The following is a 19,920-nucleotide window of genomic DNA, read 5'->3' as shown; positions in this document are numbered from 1 at the left end:
GAAGCCGCGCTGCGTATATATGCGTGACAGGTGCGCGTACGTGTTGGTGTAACGTGGGGGCGCTTCTATATATGGACCACTTACTCACCACTTACTCCAAAAACCGAGTGCGATCTATCGACCGTGTCCCTGAGGCAGGGTATCGTACGGATGGTGCGACGCGATGGACATCGATCGATAATCGAACCTACTGGAAGACTAATTATAAACATTGAAAATTTGACATATACGCGCGCGCACATATTATTTTTTCTTCGTGCGTGCGTGTGTACACGTTTATTGTTATAAGTTTGTTTTATAACAAAATTAATCTTTTTTATATCAGCGAGGTTATATACAAAAGAAAGAGAGTTGTCGGCAGGCGGTAGCGTGGCCGAGCGGTCTAAGGCGCTGGTTTAAGGCACCAGTCTCTTCGGAGGCGTGGGTTCGAATCCCACCGCTGCCAATTTTTTTTCTCCCACACGCGAACCGTACTCGATACTCGCGACCCCGTGCTTGGACTACGCGACGACCGCGCGGTGTACGATTAGCGTGAACAGTAGTAGCGTCTTCTGCGAAGGTCCAATGGGTTGCGTCGGCACGCGGCGCCGTGGTTCACACCTAACAGGAAAACATGTATCGCGCGTAGGCTGGCTCTCGACCGCTCTATGTGCGCGACACCTATAAAACCGACGGTCTACCTATAGGTAGACCTATAGGTCTAACACATTGATGACGAGCGTTGATTAGCCAGAGTTCTACCGTTGTCAAAAGTTATCGATACGAAACAGAAAGAAGGTACGATAATTCTAACCCATAAATAACAACTATAGAATTAGGTAAAGTGCACATGTGCGTTTGTGATTGCCCGTTTTCTTTGATAAAAATTCCGATTTTCTTTTATTCATAGTAATTTCTATTTCGGGTGACGTGACGTCGGAGTAGTTTGGTTCTGTTTCTCTTGTCCGCAAGAGGATCAAGGTGAAACTGCAACGATCCACAAGATGCAGAGCGACCTTACGGAAGCACAAATTCGAAACTCTTGCAAGTAGATGGGATCCTGTTGATGTTGTTATCGTCAGGGGCTCGCCATCCCTGCCGTTTTGGTTAAAAGGGACAGTTATTGAACGCTTATGAAACGACGAAGGGGAGAACGGTATGAAGCTGATATAATAATAATCATGATGTTGGAAAAAGGCGAACGGAAGTGTGCTCTCGTGCGACATGGTATCCTAATACAGGTTTCATTTAAAAGATGCTACTATGGACCACGCCCAATTGACGCGTCTCCTGCAGCTCAGGAGAAACTGGTCGACCGCAAATGAATAAATGCAGATTGTGTCGCATTTTGCAAGTATAACAATTATTATTACATACTATGCTAATTAATGGTATAATTATATTATGCACTGCGATATATATAATGATACATTGTTACATGTTCGTTACATCGTGATTATCTAACATAATTAGTATAATTATAATTATTATGCACGCGTGTATTTCAAATTTTGCCATAACAAAATTTGTAGTCATTTATTTTTTTTATAACAAAATATGTATTCCTTACAACAAGGAATATATTAAAGAACAAACTAAAGATACATGCAATGTTATACTAACAAATTACGGTATCGAACAATATGACAAATATTGAAAATTTCTTTCCTGCATTCTCATGTTATCTTTAAAAATAACATTTGAATAAAAGTTTCAGTATTTTTCCTGAATTATGATAAAGGTAAACGTGGATTGTTATGTCAAGTATTATTATGAAATTGTTTGCTCCATCAAGCGTAACAGTAGTTATTGATCCATAGCGATCGCTATAACTAGACTCCGTGGCGCAACGGTAGCGCGTCTGACTCCAGATCAGAAGGTTGCGTGTTCAAATCACGTCGGGGTCAAAGGTTGCATCGACGTATTTTTTTTTATTCAGATCAGATGCATCAATTTGATACAGTCCATCTATTTATTCACACGAATATATCAACTGTGCTGTCGCCATAATACCGCAATCTATGAACGTAATACGACTCTCAAATATAGCCATATGATTTTTTATCCAACAAGTAGATAGATTTACGACCATTCTTCCTCAAGTTTCGCAACGCAGATGTAGAGGTAAATTTATTACTTCACCGTGGGTGGGAAAATTAGGTCGAAGTGTCTGGACGTTTATCTGTTTCTCTACGCTTGCGGTTATTTGGCGCACGTGTGGACGCATTCTTAGTTTTTTTTAGTCGAGAGATTAATTGTGCTCTTCTCGCGTGTTATGCCTATAAAGAATCACGTGACATGGACTGCGCTCGGGTATAGAAAAATATGAAAAATACCGGCCGAAAGAAAGAGATAGCGACTGCTGACGGCCAAGCTCCGTCTCTTTCTAATCAGTAGCGTAGAAAAGTGGAAAAAGAGAGCAATTGGCCGTCACTTCGTTCTCTTTGTCTAATTCTAGCGACACGAGCGACACTTTTCGAGGATTTTCATGTACGAATCGCGCAGTCCATACTATTGGCCTGTTACAGCAGCCCTTTACAGCTGCGCTGCTGAACTGGTGCAACACGTTAAAGTGAGACAAACATCTTTTTTCTCGCTCTAACTTATTGCAATGCAGCTATAAAGAACAGATCGTGTATGTTGATGGTCGTCAGGCTCGTGTTCCTTGACCGCAATGAAGTGCGGTGCATGCTCACATTCCGCACACAGGCCGTGCACTATCAGGATAGCATGAATGGAGCTCCTTCTCCTCTCTCGTACAGTTGAGCGTCGTTCGCGCGGGTTGTCTCATTTAGCCCCTCCTCGCACCAGGCTAACACGTGATGCGAGAAGCTCGCCCGTGCGCGTGCCTTGTATTACCTGCAGTATCCATTTTCGCCGAAGCCGCGAGCGATTATAACGACAAATTATCAATCGAACATTTTACATGAATATATTGTCTGTTCGTCAAGCGATATTATATCTTTTCAAGCATGCGTTCTGTCGTCCGTTACGATAACAGGATCGTATAATTCTCCCTTTTCTCTTCTTTTTCTTCCTGACGCTTAAATATAAATCTTCATCATTTGTTATGATTATATTGTAATTACTTACTTTGCTAATGATTTGGATAATTTAAATTTAATCAAATTGATGTAGTATTTTCTAGACTTCTTTATTTGTTATTCAAGTTTATTCCTAAATTAATGTTTTTCAATATATTCTTGTATAGTAAAGCATTTCTGAAGAACTATATTTCATACATTTTTATATCATCAGAATTTGAAATTAAATATAAAATTTAACAAACATAATTTTCCATTTTCGATATGCTAAAGCACTGTTTTTTATAAGAAAATAAATAACGAGAGAAATAGATAGTCTTTTTTCGATAGGCGCATGCGTGTGTCTCAAGTGTGTTGACATCAAGATGATATCTAGACACGCGCCCAGAGCCACTCCTCTTGCAACGCCAGCAAATCCAGCACGATACTACAGTTTCCGCGCAACAGAACGACCTGCTCGGCTTGTCGGTTTGGCTGTTTGCTCCCCTGCTTCTCCTCGCGCTAATTTACGCGCGAGCCGCGCGGTAATCTGCAGTCAACGAATAGAATGGACATAATCAACAATTTAACCGACTGACGAGCAGGAACGCAGGAACGCACAGCGGGCAATCGGCCGCGGCGAGTGCGGCGGACCGCCTCCTGCCGCTTCCTGTTCGCCGTGGATCGGAAAGACACAATTTTGAGGAAGAGCCGCGCAGGCCCCAAGCACCACCGCGGTACAGCCATACCCCATTGGTCCGCGGCGATCTCTTTCCACTGCTTATTGGTTCATTGACTTCGGCATGGACGGAATTTCGGCAGGGCTACGGGTCCGCGGCCACCGGAACAACGCGCGTCTCGCCGAGCCGCGCCCGCTCGCTACAGATTCGCGCGTAGCGACGCGCGGCCGCGCGCTAACGGCCGTCCCGTGCACGCCCTGTGCGCGCGGCGACCCGTCGTCGCGGGACAGTGACACCGTTTTTCCCCAAAATCGGCATTAATAATGCGCGACCCCGTATACGCCGCCGTACACGACGACGGCATACTCGCGAATGCTGCGACTCGGCCGCGGAATCATCCACGCTCGACTTCGATTATCGATTACGTCGGTTCGAGTAACGCATCATGCGCGCGCGCATCATCACTGGCGGACCGCGAGCGAACGCTTCCGAAATGGATCGAGGATTATTACGTTTTCCCCTAAAATTAAAGCCTTACATTGGAGTGGGGACCGCTATACGCGCAGGGGCGATAGTGTATGTACATATACAGGGTGGCTTGCGACGTTCGAGTGAGAAGCGTCGTATTGATTCACCGGCGAGTTCGACAGTGACAGAAGATAGAATTGCGTTGTTGTTTACACGAATAAAATAAGTTAAGGTTTTGATTGATTTAATATGTTACGCTCTTCAAAGTTTTGTACTCGGTAAACCCTCAAATTTTATTATATTTATTTTATTTCTCACAGAATTTGTAATATTTTATGTAACTTTGATTATAAAACTTTAGAAATTACCTAAACTGAAATAATAATTGAATATATAAAAGCGTATCATGTTATTTAATAATTCATTACATAATAATAATGTTATAATAAAATTAATAAATATTAAATACAAATGTATATTGTACAATTACGTTACATCTATTTCCCGCGAGAATTCGCGCTAATGTAAATTTATTCGCATCGGCTTCCCGATCGCTCTTCTAATCCTTTCCGATGGCAAATCTATCCTTGCACAACTTTAGGATACACCCTATATAGAATTGCGCGTGCACGTGACACATGTAAACCGGCTCTCGTTGACGCTAGCGCTTCTATCGGTGGCGTCTCGGAATTACAGGCGGCCGCATGCGTTCCTGTTGAAAAAATTCCTCACGGGCGAAAGTCAAGGTATGACGGAATATCGCAATAACCGGCCGGCCAACGGGCGGGCGGGGACGCCTACTCGCGCCGCGTGATCTCCTGGCACTAGGAGGGGCTCGGCGAGACAACCCGCGCGAAACTCTGTTCAACGTAGGGAGAGGTGAAGCCTTCATGTCAGCTCCTGTTGCCGCGTGCTAGCCGGGTACTACGGTGCTCGCATGCGGGATGTGAGCACGCACCACGTGCTCGTCACCGAGCACACTGGGGTGACGGACGAGCCGCAACAATCGGCCAGCGGCCGCCGCTGCTGCCGCCGTCTTGTTGATGAGTGCGCCGTTTCGCTCCGACTTTCTCGTTACAGCGCATACGTGTGAGCTCCTCCGCGGATGCGAATCAATCGATCTACGACATCTACGTGTTCTACACGCATAACCTAGTCAACCTTATATCAATAATATAACTAAAATAATGTTTTTATTTTAAACTAGAATCGTGAATTAATAAAGTAAAGTCAATTAGCAAAAGAAGACAAATAGATAGTATTTAAAAACAAATAATCTAAGATGTTTATACTTCAAAATATTTCTTAATTTTTAATGTATTAGGATTTTATAAAAATCAAAGTTATCTGTATTTAACATAAATTTTATACTGTAATTTCTATGAAAAAATAAGCTTACCTATCTAGAGTTAGAAATAGAAATTATAGAAAGTGTTCCTTACTTGGAACTGTATTGGAACAAGGACTCCGTGGCGCAACGGTAGCGCGTCTGACTCCAGATCAGAAGGTTGCGTGTTCAAATCACGTCGGGGTCAAAGTTAGTTTCTTTTATTTTGAATCATTAAGCGATGCACTCGGCTACCATTTTTATTGCACTGTGCAACATGATATCAATTGATAAGAATTTATAGAATACATTCTTATATTCGGCTTGAGGATACTATCAGATATTTACAATTTGGTAATATTAATGAATGGTTATATATATATATATATATATATATATATATATAACCATTCATTAATATTACCAAATTGTAAATATCTGATAGTATCCTCAAGCCGAATATAAGAATGTATTCTATAAATTCTTATCAATTGATATCATGTTGCACAGTGCAATAAAAATGGTAGCCGAGTGCATCGCTTAATGATTCAAAATTACATATATGATTACATATATATATATATATATATATATATATATATATAATATACATTATGTGTATATGTATATAAAATTACGGTTAAAATTTATTTAAGATTTTAATGGAATATTATAAAGCAGAACTACATCTACACGTAATTGTAGGTAGCACAACGTAGCAGTCGTGGCCGAGTGGTTAAGGCGTCTGACTAGAAATCAGATTCCCTCTGGGAGCGTAGGTTCGAGTCCTACCGACTGCGAAAGGTGTGGTTTTATTTTTGTCACATTTTAATATAATTTATATAATACAAAGGGTATTAGTTCTTATTATATTTTCTTCTTTTTTATATTATTATTTTATAAAACATTATCAATATCATATAAAGTAATAATATATGTAATTTAATTATTATAATTAAAAATAAATAACTATAAAACTATGTAGAAACACAGTCAATATAAATATTAAATTTAAAGATGAAGCAATTATGGATAATAGAAACAAAATGCTCTAGCGTTCGAAGGCGCCGTGGCTTAGTTGGTTAAAGCGCCTGTCTAGTAAACAGGAGATCGGGGGTTCGAATCCCCCCGGGGCCTTGTGTGGTAAATTTTTTTAATTTCAAGTAACAATGATTCATATACATATACACTTTCATAAAAACAGCAATCTGATGCTGTTACTGTTTTATATTTGTTTAAAAAAATCGTATAAACAAGAACGTTCTGTTTTTTAATAACAACAATTAATGTACAATACGACAAATAACAATGTACAATACGATAAATACAGGGTTAAAATATCAGGATCAAAAGTTGAACTTGTATCCGTTTCCAGAGACTTTTACGTGCGCTACTGATGGGGCAGCTGAATAAGCAACCCCCAATAAACTTTGTGGCTGTTCCGATTGCTGTTCTTGTTGCTGCTGTAACTGCAATTTTTCATCCACCTGCGCAAAGTTACTATTGAAAAAGAAATCATATTTGAAACATCGATTATGGAAAAGTTATTTGACATCTATATATGTCTCTCTATTTCTATAGCGAGCATAATGAGATTTACCTGTTCTGACTGTACTGCTGTTTGTAACTGGCCCTGTTGAGCTTGCGCTAATTGCGCTTGCCTAAGAGCTAGTAATTGCGCCAATTGTGACTGATAAATGGCATTTGGTTGATATGCGTGTAAATATGTTTGCTGCGGTTGCTGCTGTTGCAATTGCTGTGCATATGTTAATGAAGTAACGGGATCAACGGTAGCTTGATAAGTTAATGGGCCAGTTGTAGGTGCCGCAAATGCTGGAACGATCCCATTGTACCCGTTCGTCACATGACCAAATGGATAATATCCTAAGATGATTAAAAAATTTTCCATTTTCATTGCAGATTTGAAATTTTCTGTCAAAAGTTAGCTTTGAAAGTTGACGCATACCTAAGGCAGGATTTCTGTAGGCAAGAGCTTGCGCTAAACTCGGCAGAACTTTCTGAGCCAATTGCGGATTGCCAATACTAGAGGTGAACGATTGATGGGAACTCGGTCCGCTAAACGCAAAGGATGTTTGCGTTAATCCTGGTCTGATGAAACTGAACGAGGTGTGTTGCTCCGAGCTGCCTAATACGTTTGTTGGTTTTACGCCTTGAACCGGTGGCTCTGCCGTGACAAGATAACACAATACACAGAAGACAGTCACGTATTTCTGCAAGTTGTAAATAATAATTGTGACTTATAGTAAATGTGAGAGCGCATAAGAGCATATCATCCCTTCACTCACCAACATTGTCAAAAACATTGCACGAATTATCTCGGGATTAGAATTATAGTGTTCGTAGTACTATACGGAAACACGACGAAGATCACAATGACATTACGACGCCGAAAACCCCGTGGGGAGATATATACTGCGGAAGCAGCTGATACGAGACGTGAATCGCATCCTATCGACATCGTTTTTATACGGACACTTTCTCCAGAATACCGCTATCGAGCGACCCTGTGAATCGTAATCAGATGATACGTAACAAAGCATCAATTTTCCTAAAATATCATGAAAAAAGGGAGTCGATTTCTTTACGAAATGATGAATTTTACGTAACGCCGCGCCACATTCACAATTTTTACAGATATCTCAAGCACGCTTATGAACGAAATTTATTCCGCTCGAGGTTAGGATCATCGATAACAGAGAAAGTCACGCACTTTCAAAGTACTTATGCGGTATCGCCATACGCGAGTGTTAATTGTCAAGCGAACAGTTTCGGAATATTAAATATCCGAATGACCGAGATTAGTCCCGAAATAATTCGTGCAATTTTTTACTGAATGTTGATGAGTGAATAGTGCAATGCACATTGCGACGGGTGTCATATATTAAAATATATTTAGTTGACAATCATTAAAATTGTTAAACCATTTTACTTAAAAGAATATTATATTTTTTCAATATTGAATATGCATAAATTTATTTTTAAAAATAATCGGTTTTATTATTAAAGAATTATTCGCTTAAATTTTTGTCTTAAAAACTGATATTGTTGGGTGAACAGCTTTTTATTTATAAAGATGTTTACAAATTTACAACATTCGTCTGAGAAGCTCATTAATTTTATCCTCTCGGTTTCCAAAATCACCAGCTTCCACATAGTGATTAGTCTTCTTGCGCCATCCACCAGTTGGTGTATTGAGCTAGTACGCAAAAAAAGATTTTTCACATTAGATATATGATCACATTAGATAGATTGATGTATTCATGATACATTATTTTTAATACAGAAGTATATATTTGATACTTTAAAGAACATACCTTAAATGGCCACAGGAAATTGCTGGCGTGTTGAAATTCTGCGCCAACGGTAAATATTTCATGGATTAAGTCTTCGACACAAATTATGTTTGATCGACCTGAATGTGAAAAGTAAATTTTTACATAAATTATTCCGGTTATAAGAGACCAAATTGTAATAAAAATGAAAATAAAATGTAATTTATTGTAAACAATTTTTTCCAGGAAATGCAATTTCTGATAAATTTACGACAAATTAAAAAAGAGAATATGAAAAATATTTAGGCCTCCACAAATTTGCCAAAAAACAGTTGTGATAAATATAATATCAATATATTATTAGTAATAATTATCATATCTACTAATTTTTATAGATAGCAACATATTATTTGACAAAATGTATTACTAACCAAGCTTCTTTTCAATGATAGTGTTGCTAGTTAGCGGAACGCGTTGTCCATTTATCTTGGCAAATCCACGTTTATACACCAGCTCACGAACTGATTTCAGATTAGGATATCCCCATGTGATGTAAGGTTCAACAATACGTAACATATTAATTGTTGCTTTATTTAATTTAACAAAGACACCACTATTTATCTGTTTTAAACGAAATAGTTGTAGCACTTTCCGTATTTTTGGAGCAACTTGATTTACACTGAAAAAATTTCAATTAAATTTTCATTAATAATTGCATTTGTACAAGGGGCTTCCTTTTAAGAAGAAAAACAAATGTGTAATGACCTGTTATTATTTAATTTTACTAGCTATTATTATTATAATCATATCATAAAATAATCAATTGTTAATTGTATCAATATCTTACCCTCGAATACGGATAACAAATGCAAGACGGGGTTCGCCGGGGATATAATAGTTTCCACGATTCTTAGCTTGTCTCATCAATCTGACCTCGTCTCTTTCTTTCTTTCTATACTCTTTCACATAGTCCTCTGCTCGTTTGAAGATCACTTTTCTTTTCTTATAACGATCTGCACGTTGCTGTGAGATAAGCAAGATGAGATACTAAATAAAAGTCTCACACATTCGTATTATGCACATAAAGAAATCTTAACTCTTGTTAATGTATATATAGATACGATATACAAAAATTTATCAAAGAAAATAATTATATAAGGTGTCCAGTAATAAATGCTACTATCGCTCTGGAGATAGAGGCAGTACGGGTGCTTTAGAAATAGCAATGAATTATTAGAAAATATTAAAGAAATAACTATTCAAAAATATATATATATATATAGCAAAAAGTATTAACGCATGTTACCTTTCCCAACCCAATATAATCACTAATATGACATTTACCTTTATTGATGTTTGCAGACGTGCAGCTTGAACCGTTTCACGGCGTTTTCTTCTTTTCAACACTGATTCCGGCACTGCCGGCAGCTTCGTAGCTGGGGATGCAGTTTCGTCTTCCCTGAATAGAGAAAGGTAATCACATTTGTGGCTGCTATTGTCTCATAATTTTTATCCAAATATATCTGCATGCTTAGAATACTATATGGATTTTTGTGTAAAAAGAGGTTATGTCTACTGTAAGCCAAGCGGTAAATACAATAGGTTTCGGCACTTTTTCGTATTATACACATATTATATTTGCGATGATAAGTAGCAAAATTCTCTTGTAATGAATGGAAAATAAATATTCGCGAGAATAATGCTCGCATAAATACTCACGGCATCGTATCACGTGGATAACACAAGCAAGATGAAAGCAAACAGAAACGCAAAGGTTAGTTTTTCCACATCGGCGATTTAGGCTGTAGTCCAATTAGCGCTACAAATGCTTCACACAAAATTTCTATCCTTCATTCTATTTGAAAGAAGAAAAGGATAGAAAATACTTAAAGTACTTGGAGCGTTAAGTCGATCGCACTTAAATGACCAGAATCCCCTTAAGAGAGAGTTCTAGATGTCTTTATTCTTTATATATATATATGATACAATCGCGCAAAGAGAATATCACTTATTGTACATTACAAAAAGATTTTACACTATCGATAACTGTTATTTTCGTATGGATTTGGCGACTGACGTACGTTAAAATAGATAATCTGAAAATATGTATCTCGATGGAATTATGCTAATTACTCGGACAACAGACAGACGGTTGATCCGTGAATCAGTAAAGATTTGTGCGACGTGACCGATCCCCTTTTAATTTTCGATCCTGTTCCAACTGACTTCTTTACACATTGGAGAAGTACGATTGATAAAACATGCCCATGGCACTGGTGGCGAACAAGGCAAAGCAGCTCCACCACGTTGCCAATCCCAAAACGCCCCTATAAACGTCCGTGGTAAATATCTGTAACATTAAAGAAACATTTCTTTATATAGGAAGATTTTATATAAATGTCAAGTCAATTAATCAAATTAATTTCATGTTTTTCCAAACGGAAAAGTTAAGATTTTTACCTGCTTTAATGAACCTAGTGCGAGGAGTTGGAGTTCCTCAGTAGTTTGTACAACAGTCCTATCAGTATTATCACTATTTATTGTAGACGATGCTGTACTCGATAGCTCGTCTGCTGGACATACGTCCTCCAATGTCCCTTTTATGATGCCTTCCCAAGTAAAACCGCCTAATTAAACAAATACATGCGCAAATACATACAACACGTTGTTACAGACTACATGTATCAGGATATCAGTATAGAAGAATATTTTCCTTCTTACCAAGTGTTTTGTACAAAAATGTGAAAAATAAACATATAATTACGGGGACCACAAATTGTAGCGCTACTACGCACAGATAATAATATACAGCTGCAATCTGAAACATACAAGTAAAATTATTTTATTATATCAAATATGTATTAAATATTGGGTTAGCCAAAAAGTAATTGCGTTTTTTTTTATATAAATAAAAGGCGAATTTTTCATGGGAAACAAAAACTTTATTAAACAATATATTGTCCATTTTGTTTGATTATCTTTTGCCATTTTTCAGGCAACTTCATGATTCCGCGCTCAAAACAGTTCTTATCTTTTTCAGCAAAAAACAATTCCAAGAACGATTTGATATTCTCATCAGCAGTAAAGGTTTTACCATTCAAGGCGTCTTGCAAAGAACGAAACAAATGGTAATTTGATGGTGCCAGGTCTGGCGAATATGGTGGATGTGGTAACATCATGGTAACACATCCCATCCAAGCTGCAACAATTTTTGACGAGTGACCAAACTTGTACGTGGTCTAGCGTTATCATGGTGAAACACAACACCTTTGCGATTCACCAATTCTCGACGTTTCTGTTTGATGGCATCATTTAATTTATCCAGTTGACGACAGTATACGTCTGAATTAATGGTTGATTCCTTGCAAGCAGCTCAAAATACACAATACCTTTAAAGTCCCACCAGACTGACAGCATAATCTTTCTTTGGTGAATATCTGCTTTTCAAGTGCTTTCAGCAGGTTCATCACGCTTGCTCCACCATCTTTTTCGTTTGACGTTGTTGTAGACGATCCATTTTTCGTCGCCTGTTATCATACGTTTCAAAAATGGATCATTTTCCTCACGTTTCAAAAGAGAATCGCAGATGTCAATACGCTTAGTGAGATGAATTTCTTTGAGCTCATGTGGTGCCCAAATATCGAGCTTACTAATGTATCCAAGTCATTTTAAATGGTTTTCAACACTCGATTTCGATATGTTAAGATTCTCAGCAATCTCTCGTGTCGTTAAACGCCGATTGGAATCGATCAGTGCCTTTATTTTGTCATCATCAATTTCGATTGGCCTTCCTGAGCGTGGTGCATCTTTCACATTAAAATCTCCAGATCGAAATTTAGTAAACCAATTTTGACACTGCCGCAGTTTTAAAGCATCTTCGCCATATACATGACATAACTTTTTATGAGCTTGCACAGCGTTTTTCCCTTTTCGGAAGTAATAAAACAAAATATGACGAAAATGTTCTTTTTGATTTTCCATTTTGAAATCGACGGCAAACAAACAATTGTTAACGAAATCGTGTACTTTCTTTTTCTAAAACAAGCTTGAACTGTGAGTTGTTAACCTACATAATGAATTTGCGGTTTAGAATGAAGTTAGTTACATTTCAAGACATATATGTCCATCTATTGGAAAAAAACGCAATTACTTTTTGGCCAACCCAATATATAGTATAATTGATAAATAATTAAATTGTTCAATATATATTACAGATATATTATTTTATTTTATGAAATCTCGACATACCTTTTTCTGCAAATCAACATTGGTTATTCTGCCGGCCTCCTTTTTCTGAATTTCTAATCTTTGAAGAGCGAGGTTCAAGTAAGATTGCAAGTATATCGGCATAAGCGCGATCTTCAATAACACAGCAACGATAACAATAATCAACCTCATACTCTCGAACGTTGCAACTGTCATTCTGTAGCATGCGGAAAAAAAACCTCAATGATTCTCTTCGTACATTCATGTACTTTTACCAAACTCACATATCAACTTACAATGGACTAGTCATGCCACTGAAGATCCGAATGGTCAAATAATCCCTGCTAATAGGCGTGATCCACAAACTCACCAACAGGAGCGGTGAGACGTAGCTAATATTTGCGACTAGTAGCAATAACTTGCGATCTTTGTAATATCTGAAATTCGTATGAATGCATTAAGTAATCAATTCAATATATCGATTCAGCGTGTTAATGAGATTTATTATACCTCAATGTGTCCCAATGCATTTTTGACACTCTCAATCCTGGGAAAGTGAATAAAGATCCTAGCAAGCCACACCATATGGCAAGGAAGAATTTCACTACAATTTTGGAAGCTGGCCCCCTACGTTATAATATATTTATGAATAATATGAATAATAATATTATAATAATAGAAAACTTACGTTGAGGAAAGTCCTTGTGTATCTAAAAACTGAGAAGCGCTACGATTGAAACTTGTATACGCCTTTTCCAAACCAATTTCCAATTTAGTTTCGTCGACTATGAGTATCATCATAGCGATGAGAAGATATGCAAACCCGGTGACAATGCACGTGGATCTTTCACCCACGCTCTCTTCCCCTTTAAAATATTGTACCCAAAGAGAAAGCAATACTTTGCTATAAATTATGTAAGGAAAAAGTAGAATCGCTGCAAATGTGAAAAAGATAATTTCAGTAATCACTTTGAGAATCGCGTACAGTCCTTGCGATAAAAAATTAAAGTCCAAAAGGATACAAGGCAAATCCCAGAACTACCAAACACCACAGTATACTGAGATTAATTTCATCTTTGATTGGGTATAAATAATTATATGCCTGTCAAATAATGAAAGTGAAAATTCAAACGAAACATAATTAACTCTATATGGTTAGTTAACACTCTCGGCGAGAGAACAATTAATCGATAAACAGCGATTAAAACTCACTAACCTCCGTCATTGCATAAACGATAATAGCATATATAGAAAAATCCAACAGCCACTGGAATTCTGTGTAATATTTCAGATGCACCACATCGAGCATAGTCACTTTTGCAGTCTCGAGCTTAATGTCCAAATTCCTAGGAACATGAAACACATCACTGACTTTGCCATTCTCATTATGCTTTCCCTTCTTTGGTTTCTCCTTTGGCACACCGGCCAGTGCTCTGAGTTGCTGATCTGTCGGGTGCAGATACCTTGTCAATCTGTACAGAAAAGAAACAGTGAAGTAAGTGAGTAAGAATTTATTATCCTGATGTGTCGATGCTTGTTACACATTTAATAGCGCACACAATACATACCCAGTAGAGCACAAGATCCATCTTGCAAAAGAAAAATGTGGGCTCAACTTTTGTATGATACTGACCATTATAAGCGTGATTACCAATTGAGCTCCTAAGAGAGCCTGTAACAAATACAAGAAATTATTTAGAACTCTGTCGTTACGTAGAACTAAATAAAAGATTAAATAGAATGTGTAAAAAATACATTTCTACAGCTAGAATAATTTCTACATATATTAGTGCATCGTCGATTTAATATTATTTTTGTAGGCGTAAAAAAACGTTCTCTCTGAATTTACCATGTTTGATTTCGATTTGACGTATCAGCGGTTTGAATGCTCACGGTTGGGGCTGCATCGAAGAAGCAACGTTCTCCGAGACTTTAATTAATTTTATTAATCAAATTAATTCGTTAATGATACAGTGACAGAATATGTTCGATTTGTCGCGGGTAGTGTTCGCTCGAGCATCTTAAGCGGCATACGTCGTGCCGAGCTAGTTTTATAAATAGTTATAACCTGGCGACCGCACATCGGTGCACCAAGTCATCTCACATAGGTTAGCTCGCGATATACGAATACGATATACATGCCGGACTTGCCATTGGGCTATATTACTACTAGTAACTGAAACCAGTAAAAGGTAAAGTAGAACACTGCAAAACTATATACGTCTAGAAAAATGTGTTCGTCCTAGTAGAAGGTTATGATTCAGTTAGGATTGACTCAGAATAAGATCAATAATATTGGATTACGTCGACGGTAGACTATTATTACTACGTTAGATTTGTATCGCACAAAATGCGCAGGAGACGATGTCATTTCTCAGAAATGCATTTCCTCGCATTGCTGAACTTATTTGCATCCTGGAAAATCCCGAATCCTTCATTACGTAACGATCGCCATCCGTGAGTTATATGATTCTTCAAAGATCGCATAATTAATTTTAAATTAACTATTTAAATGCTCATTAGTAATGATGCCTATATTAAGAATGATGCATTGAATGAAGAATTGTCGGAAGTTATTATTTTATTCGATGATCGAACAATCAGAGGTTGGTTTCTGCGAATGCATCATTTATAACCATGACATGATTTACAAGCTTTAGAAAGTTATTAGTAGTATTAAACCTGATAAGTTTATAATACAACTATATTTATATTTTATTAATAAAAATATACTTTATTTATATTTATTTGCGTTGTTACATAGTAACATCACGTTACATTTTCTAAATTCATAATATTTCAATAGAAACAGTTTTAAAACGGGGACAATTAATTATTGCGAAGTTTGATTAATGTATGCGGGTTAATGCGGGAAAAATGCGCAGAGAAAAATCTTTCTCGCCCGTATAAGTACGGGAGATTAAATATCGACTTCGCAATACGTGTATGTCTTTATTAACTTATTACCGGAAGAATTACAATTTTATTTTTTTCTGATAAAGGAAAATGCGCAGGAAGATCGCTGACACAAGAACGTAAATAACTTCTAGTCAAGATCTTTATCTTGGGAGCAATTAATTTTATTACTATAATATCTTATATCCGTTTAATTATCTTCTATCGCTTCCACCGTTTTATTAAACAAACTGTGTAAGAAATAAATCATTTTTATCAACGCATATATGATTCACATTCAAAAATTTCTAGGAAAACTGTAAGACTCTTGTTTGTGTTGCTCCTGTTGCTACTTCTGTATTGAATTGCTCGCGCCCATTTTTTAAAGCAAAATATTGCTAAATTAAGAATTAATAAAATATTTTGCATTTTACTAAAAACAAAATTTTGCTAAAAACAGACTTTCCGGTTAACCCAATAGATATAAAAGAATGATTTTATCAATAAACTTCCTAGATAACAGAGATACAATGACGTCAGAATTTTATGATGTCCCTTAATCCTCTAATATTGAACGGATTAATTCTCATAGATTATTAAAAATACAATTTTGAAAAATTGATATTGAAAAATCAAAAAGCTTCCGCAGCTTATGAAGTAAAAGAATTTAGATAAAGTGAAGGCGCTGTTCGACCATGTCTCAGAACACAAGAAGCTCGATAAGGTTATGATAATTTTATACTGCAGCGAAAAAGACTGCTTGCTTTGTGCGCATGAAAATACGTCTTCAAGCATTTGAACGCGGAGCTGTGACGAAGAACGGTATAAAACGATGCGTTTATCAGTTCACATGGTCATACGCTGGACAGTGTGCGAGAAGTGAAGAACGCAGACGATACAGGTTCGTAACGCGTTTGCATATGCATCTGTTTTTACGCGAGGAGACTTGTGGGCGGCGTATCTTTTTATTGCAATGATTGCGATGATGCAAGCGGTGCGATCGACAATTCATTGATGCGCGTGTAACGAAAATTCACGATCATTTTCTATGACAATTCTGGGCTAAAATGTTGCAAAATAAATTTTATTTAATATCTTTTTATCCTTTTATTATTATAACTAAACATAAATTATAATTCTTGGCATAATATTCAAATATATTTAATCTAATGTAATTTAATTGTACTAATCATTTATTAATTATGGTAATATTTTAATAATTTTACATAGTAATAAAATTTTCTTGTGAAATTAATAAATAATTAATAAAAATTTTCATTTATGTGACTTTGACTGTTTCATCATACAACTTTTCAATTTTTTATTTTTCAGAATTAATCAAGCTTAAACACAGCAATTATGTCATCGATTTTGGGATTACTTTTACTCATCTCCATAGCTGTGGCAGTCCCTACCAGCAGAACGCAACAATGTGTAACTAATTCAGATTGTCCATCAAATCATTGCTGTTTGCTAGGTTTGTTTCTTTTTTTATTTTTCAATATTCCGAGAGAAACTGATTTAAAATGTCGTGCTTGCAATTCAGACAATCTGTGCATTTTTTTTTTAATTTATTTGAAAACATCTGACATTATTATTAAAATAGCTATTAGTATATATTTTATATTTTTAACTATATTTTTTAGTTAATATACAACACATGTATATTACATAATTTTTATATTTATTATGTATGTGCAATAAATTTGTGTAAAATTATTTTATTTCAAAAACTTAATGGAAAATTAAAAAATTCATATTATAGACATGTGTCTCTGACAAATTAATACTTTTAGCATTTGGCAGATTATATAAGAATTTGGCATATTAAGCTTTTTTCTTTTTCAGGGCCATCAAGGTATGCGACACCGGCTTGCATGCCATTCCAACAGAGAGGCGAACAATGCCGTGTGAACGCTGACACCATCAGTACTAATTTGACCTATCCAGACGATTCGCGAATAGAAGTCGAAAGCATTCACTACATTCTGTGTCCTTGTGCCGATGGATTGTCTTGCAATTTTAAAAAAGGCATATGCAATTAAACATGCATTTCTTTATCAGTTAAAATAATCGGAGAACATTGCGACAGCGAATTTGCTCAGGGCTAAATATATATATCTCTATTTGTCGAGAAAATATTTTCAGTCATTAGGTTGTAACAAAAGTTCGTAGCGTTATTAATTTTTTTTTTAATGAGAAGTTCTGGAAAGACGAAATCATGAATATCACAAAGGTGGAATAAAACGACACGTATGGTTGAATAAATATTTAAACGCATATATAATAATTGTCTTGGAATTACACTAAAAAAACTCTACAAACTTTTGTTACAATCCACTATATATCATGGTCACGCTTGGTGATTATATCCAAATTAGATACAGAATGATGATTAATTTCTATCAGCAACGGTCATATCGTTTTATTGTTATATAATTTTATTTTTATAGCTTTGTTATTTTAAATTTCTATTATTTTGATTACATTTTGCACTCGCAAAAGAGTACTGAATAATATAATAATAATTATATCTATAAGTATGGTTATAATAATGCATATAATAATTAACTAATCACAGTAAGTTGCGATACAAAATGTACTTAATTACGCAATAAAGATGAAGACATCTGATAGATATCTGTTCTCGCCACGTGCACGGACTAATTGAAAATAAACGGACGAGACTCAAAGGAGTCTGGTGTATGCAAGTACTCAAAATTTGATATTCCCACTTCCATGCACTCGCATGGATCGGTTTTGGTAACAGTAACTGCGCAGGAAGTCCCATCCGTCCGCAATGATAGATTTCTCACTTAGGTATGTTGGTCTATTGCGGGATTAGGAGACCAAAACGAACCTATGATATCAAAAACCAATCCGAAAGCTGGCCAAAATCGAATAAACTGGATTGGAAAGAACTATGCACTCTCTACTCGACTACTCTCTACTAACTTCCTGTACGCTAGCGCTATCTTTCTTTACATATGATCATTCGAGCCAATGACTTTTCAGTAGTATCACTTGTATCAAATGTTTATTGTTATATAATTCATTTGTCCGCAGTGCTACGGATAAAGAAGTTTGTACATATAATATTGATGAGATAAATTTTATATCGTACATTTCAATTATTTTAATGTCGTTATAATGATAATAATAGCAATTTTGGTTTTCTTTCTGGCATGTGTTATCCTCTAGAAAGAAATCTAAAGAAAGAAAGAACTATTTTTATCTGTATTTAGTTAAATGTATTTATGCGAGATGTATTTCCAACTAGAATTTCTAAAATAAATTTGGCAATAAATTTACAACAGGTACAGCTAGACATCCTGAAATTAATTCTAGCATTTTTAGAATAATCTTCTAGTTGCGTAACTTGTATGTAGTTTCTATATATATTTCATCTCTGTTGTTCTGAAATATCATCTAAATTCGTTCTTCGATCTTTATGTTATTTGTTGCAGAGATATGTTAGCTGTTGGAGATACATGTGCGAATATTGAAATATGGAAATTTATTTGTTCTGAACGTAGTTCATACTGACGCAAATGCTTACAATATTTGCTGAATGGCAATCTATCGTCAGTGTTTATTGCACATATATGATGTATGCAACTGTTTTTTATCATCAGTATCATCTTAATATTATTGTGACCCTCCTGTTCATGGCCACATTTTTCCAACCTCTGACTCCGATGGTGATAATATCCTGCTCAAGCCCATCTAAGCCTCGGTTTTCCTCTCTCTCTATCTTGCAGGATTTATTTCGGTGAGTAAAGTTTCTGGTGCTCTTTGTACATTGTATTTGCTATTCACCTAAGCCATTCGACCTTTATATAGGTCTACGAAATTTTATCAAACCGCACAATGGATCGCCGATAATATCGCGATACTAGCTCGCATGCCGAAATCGACTCTTGTTATTGATAGCAGGGAGGGTAGTAATGCCAATGTTGAATCGTTGAACAATGAGTTGAGCCTTGACAAGTGCATTTTTATTTTTATACATTTCTTACATCACTTTCTGTGTTTAAACTATGTAATCC

General features: G+C 36.3%; 4 protein-coding genes, 2 long non-coding RNA genes and 5 other non-coding genes across 14 annotated transcripts; 7 read left to right on the top strand and 4 right to left on the bottom strand.

The window, feature by feature from the left end:
• The first annotated feature begins 96 nt into the window (after positions 1-96).
• LOC105279616 lies at positions 97-7,471 on the top strand. 2 transcript variants are annotated; one of them, XR_893978.2, is made up of 4 exons: positions 97-777; positions 890-1,135; positions 1,235-1,333; positions 7,398-7,471. It is a non-coding gene; the product is annotated as an uncharacterized LOC105279616 (long non-coding RNA). The 2 variants fall into 2 exon arrangements; XR_893977.2 differs by lacking the exon at positions 7,398-7,471 and having other exon boundaries at positions 1,235-1,725.
• On the top strand, positions 364-445 carry Trnal-aag. Its single transcript has one exon. It is a non-coding gene; the product is annotated as a tRNA-Leu (tRNA).
• On the top strand, positions 1,815-1,886 carry Trnaw-cca. Its single transcript has one exon. It is a non-coding gene; the product is annotated as a tRNA-Trp (tRNA).
• LOC105279615 lies at positions 1,914-5,422 on the bottom strand. Its single transcript, XR_893976.3, has 2 exons — positions 3,752-5,422; positions 1,914-3,552 (listed from the first exon to the last, which is right to left on the bottom strand). It is a non-coding gene; the product is annotated as an uncharacterized LOC105279615 (long non-coding RNA).
• Trnaw-cca lies at positions 5,614-5,685 on the top strand. The gene has a single exon. It is a non-coding gene; the product is annotated as a tRNA-Trp (tRNA).
• On the top strand, positions 6,196-6,277 carry Trnas-aga. Its single transcript has one exon. It is a non-coding gene; the product is annotated as a tRNA-Ser (tRNA).
• Positions 6,541-6,614, top strand: Trnat-agu. The gene has a single exon. It is a non-coding gene; the product is annotated as a tRNA-Thr (tRNA).
• On the bottom strand, positions 6,663-8,452 carry LOC105279614. Of its 2 annotated transcripts, none has more exons than XM_011339491.2 (4): positions 7,784-8,452; positions 7,444-7,708; positions 7,078-7,361; positions 6,663-6,964 (listed from the first exon to the last, which is right to left on the bottom strand). In XM_011339491.2, the coding sequence occupies exons 1-4, from the start codon at positions 7,799-7,801 to the stop codon at positions 6,824-6,826; spliced, it is 708 nt and encodes a 235-aa protein (XP_011337793.1). In that variant the 5' UTR covers positions 7,802-8,452; the 3' UTR covers positions 6,663-6,823. The 2 variants fall into 2 exon arrangements, with proteins under 2 accessions (XP_011337793.1, XP_011337794.1); XM_011339492.2 differs by having other exon boundaries at positions 6,870-6,977.
• Positions 8,453-8,543: 91 nt separating this feature from the next.
• Positions 8,544-10,615, bottom strand: LOC105279619 (60S ribosomal protein L7-like). The gene is made up of 6 exons (XM_011339497.2): positions 10,490-10,615; positions 10,115-10,229; positions 9,618-9,793; positions 9,202-9,449; positions 8,813-8,910; positions 8,544-8,694 (listed from the first exon to the last, which is right to left on the bottom strand). The coding sequence occupies exons 1-6, from the start codon at positions 10,492-10,494 to the stop codon at positions 8,584-8,586; spliced, it is 753 nt and encodes a 250-aa protein (XP_011337799.1). The 5' UTR covers positions 10,495-10,615; the 3' UTR covers positions 8,544-8,583.
• LOC105279617 (astakine) lies at positions 10,156-18,511 on the top strand. Of its 2 annotated transcripts, XM_011339494.2 has the most exons (4): positions 15,037-15,168; positions 16,619-16,772; positions 17,204-17,348; positions 17,720-18,509. In XM_011339494.2, the coding sequence occupies exons 3-4, from the start codon at positions 17,231-17,233 to the stop codon at positions 17,914-17,916; spliced, it is 315 nt and encodes a 104-aa protein (XP_011337796.1). In that variant the 5' UTR covers positions 15,037-15,168; positions 16,619-16,772; positions 17,204-17,230; the 3' UTR covers positions 17,917-18,509. The 2 variants fall into 2 exon arrangements, with proteins under 2 accessions (XP_011337797.1, XP_011337796.1); XM_011339495.3 differs by lacking the exons at positions 15,037-15,168; positions 16,619-16,772 and adding an exon at positions 10,156-10,243 and having other exon boundaries at positions 17,720-18,511.
• On the bottom strand, positions 10,711-15,021 carry LOC105279618 (transmembrane protein 161B). The gene is made up of 11 exons (XM_011339496.3): positions 14,826-15,021; positions 14,545-14,648; positions 14,193-14,448; positions 13,999-14,078; positions 13,665-13,880; positions 13,487-13,603; positions 13,273-13,413; positions 13,019-13,193; positions 11,492-11,588; positions 11,231-11,397; positions 10,711-11,120 (listed from the first exon to the last, which is right to left on the bottom strand). The coding sequence occupies exons 1-11, from the start codon at positions 14,826-14,828 to the stop codon at positions 11,001-11,003; spliced, it is 1,476 nt and encodes a 491-aa protein (XP_011337798.1). The 5' UTR covers positions 14,829-15,021; the 3' UTR covers positions 10,711-11,000.
• Positions 18,512-19,920: the final 1,409 nt, after the last annotated feature.

This window comes from Ooceraea biroi, chromosome 9, assembly GCF_003672135.1.
Source record: "Ooceraea biroi isolate clonal line C1 chromosome 9, Obir_v5.4, whole genome shotgun sequence".
Taxonomy (NCBI): domain Eukaryota; kingdom Metazoa; phylum Arthropoda; class Insecta; order Hymenoptera; family Formicidae; genus Ooceraea; species Ooceraea biroi.
This window is presented reverse-complemented; position numbering and strand designations above follow the sequence as displayed.

What these genes read in the sequence shown, in the direction of transcription:
- LOC105279614 (XM_011339491.2), bottom strand. An exon ending in CTACAGAAATCCTGCCTTAG is followed by an intron (nt 7,362 to 7,443) that starts GTATGCGTCAAC and finishes TAATCATCTTAG; the next exon opens with GATATTATCCATTTGGTCAT. An exon ending in CAGCAGTACAGTCAGAACAG is followed by an intron (nt 6,965 to 7,077) that starts GTAAATCTCATT and finishes AACTTTGCGCAG; the next exon opens with GTGGATGAAAAATTGCAGTT.
- LOC105279619 (XM_011339497.2), bottom strand. An exon ending in TATCATTGAAAAGAAGCTTG is followed by an intron (nt 8,911 to 9,201) that starts GTTAGTAATACA and finishes TTTCACATTCAG; the next exon opens with GTCGATCAAACATAATTTGT. An exon ending in ATTTCCTGTGGCCATTTAAG is followed by an intron (nt 8,695 to 8,812) that starts GTATGTTCTTTA and finishes TTTGCGTACTAG; the next exon opens with CTCAATACACCAACTGGTGG.
- LOC105279618 (XM_011339496.3), bottom strand. An exon ending in GTAGTTCTGGGATTTGCCTT is followed by an intron (nt 13,881 to 13,998) that starts GTATCCTTTTGG and finishes CATAATTTATAG; the next exon opens with CAAAGTATTGCTTTCTCTTT. An exon ending in ATGTTGATTTGCAGAAAAAG is followed by an intron (nt 11,589 to 13,018) that starts GTATGTCGAGAT and finishes TGTATGTTTCAG; the next exon opens with ATTGCAGCTGTATATTATTA.
- LOC105279617 (XM_011339495.3), top strand. Translation starts at nt 17,231, where the DNA reads ATGTCATCGATTTTGGGATTACTTTTACTCATCTCCATAGCTGTGGCA. An exon ending in AAATCATTGCTGTTTGCTAG is followed by an intron (nt 17,349 to 17,719) that starts GTTTGTTTCTTT and finishes TTTCTTTTTCAG; the next exon opens with GGCCATCAAGGTATGCGACA.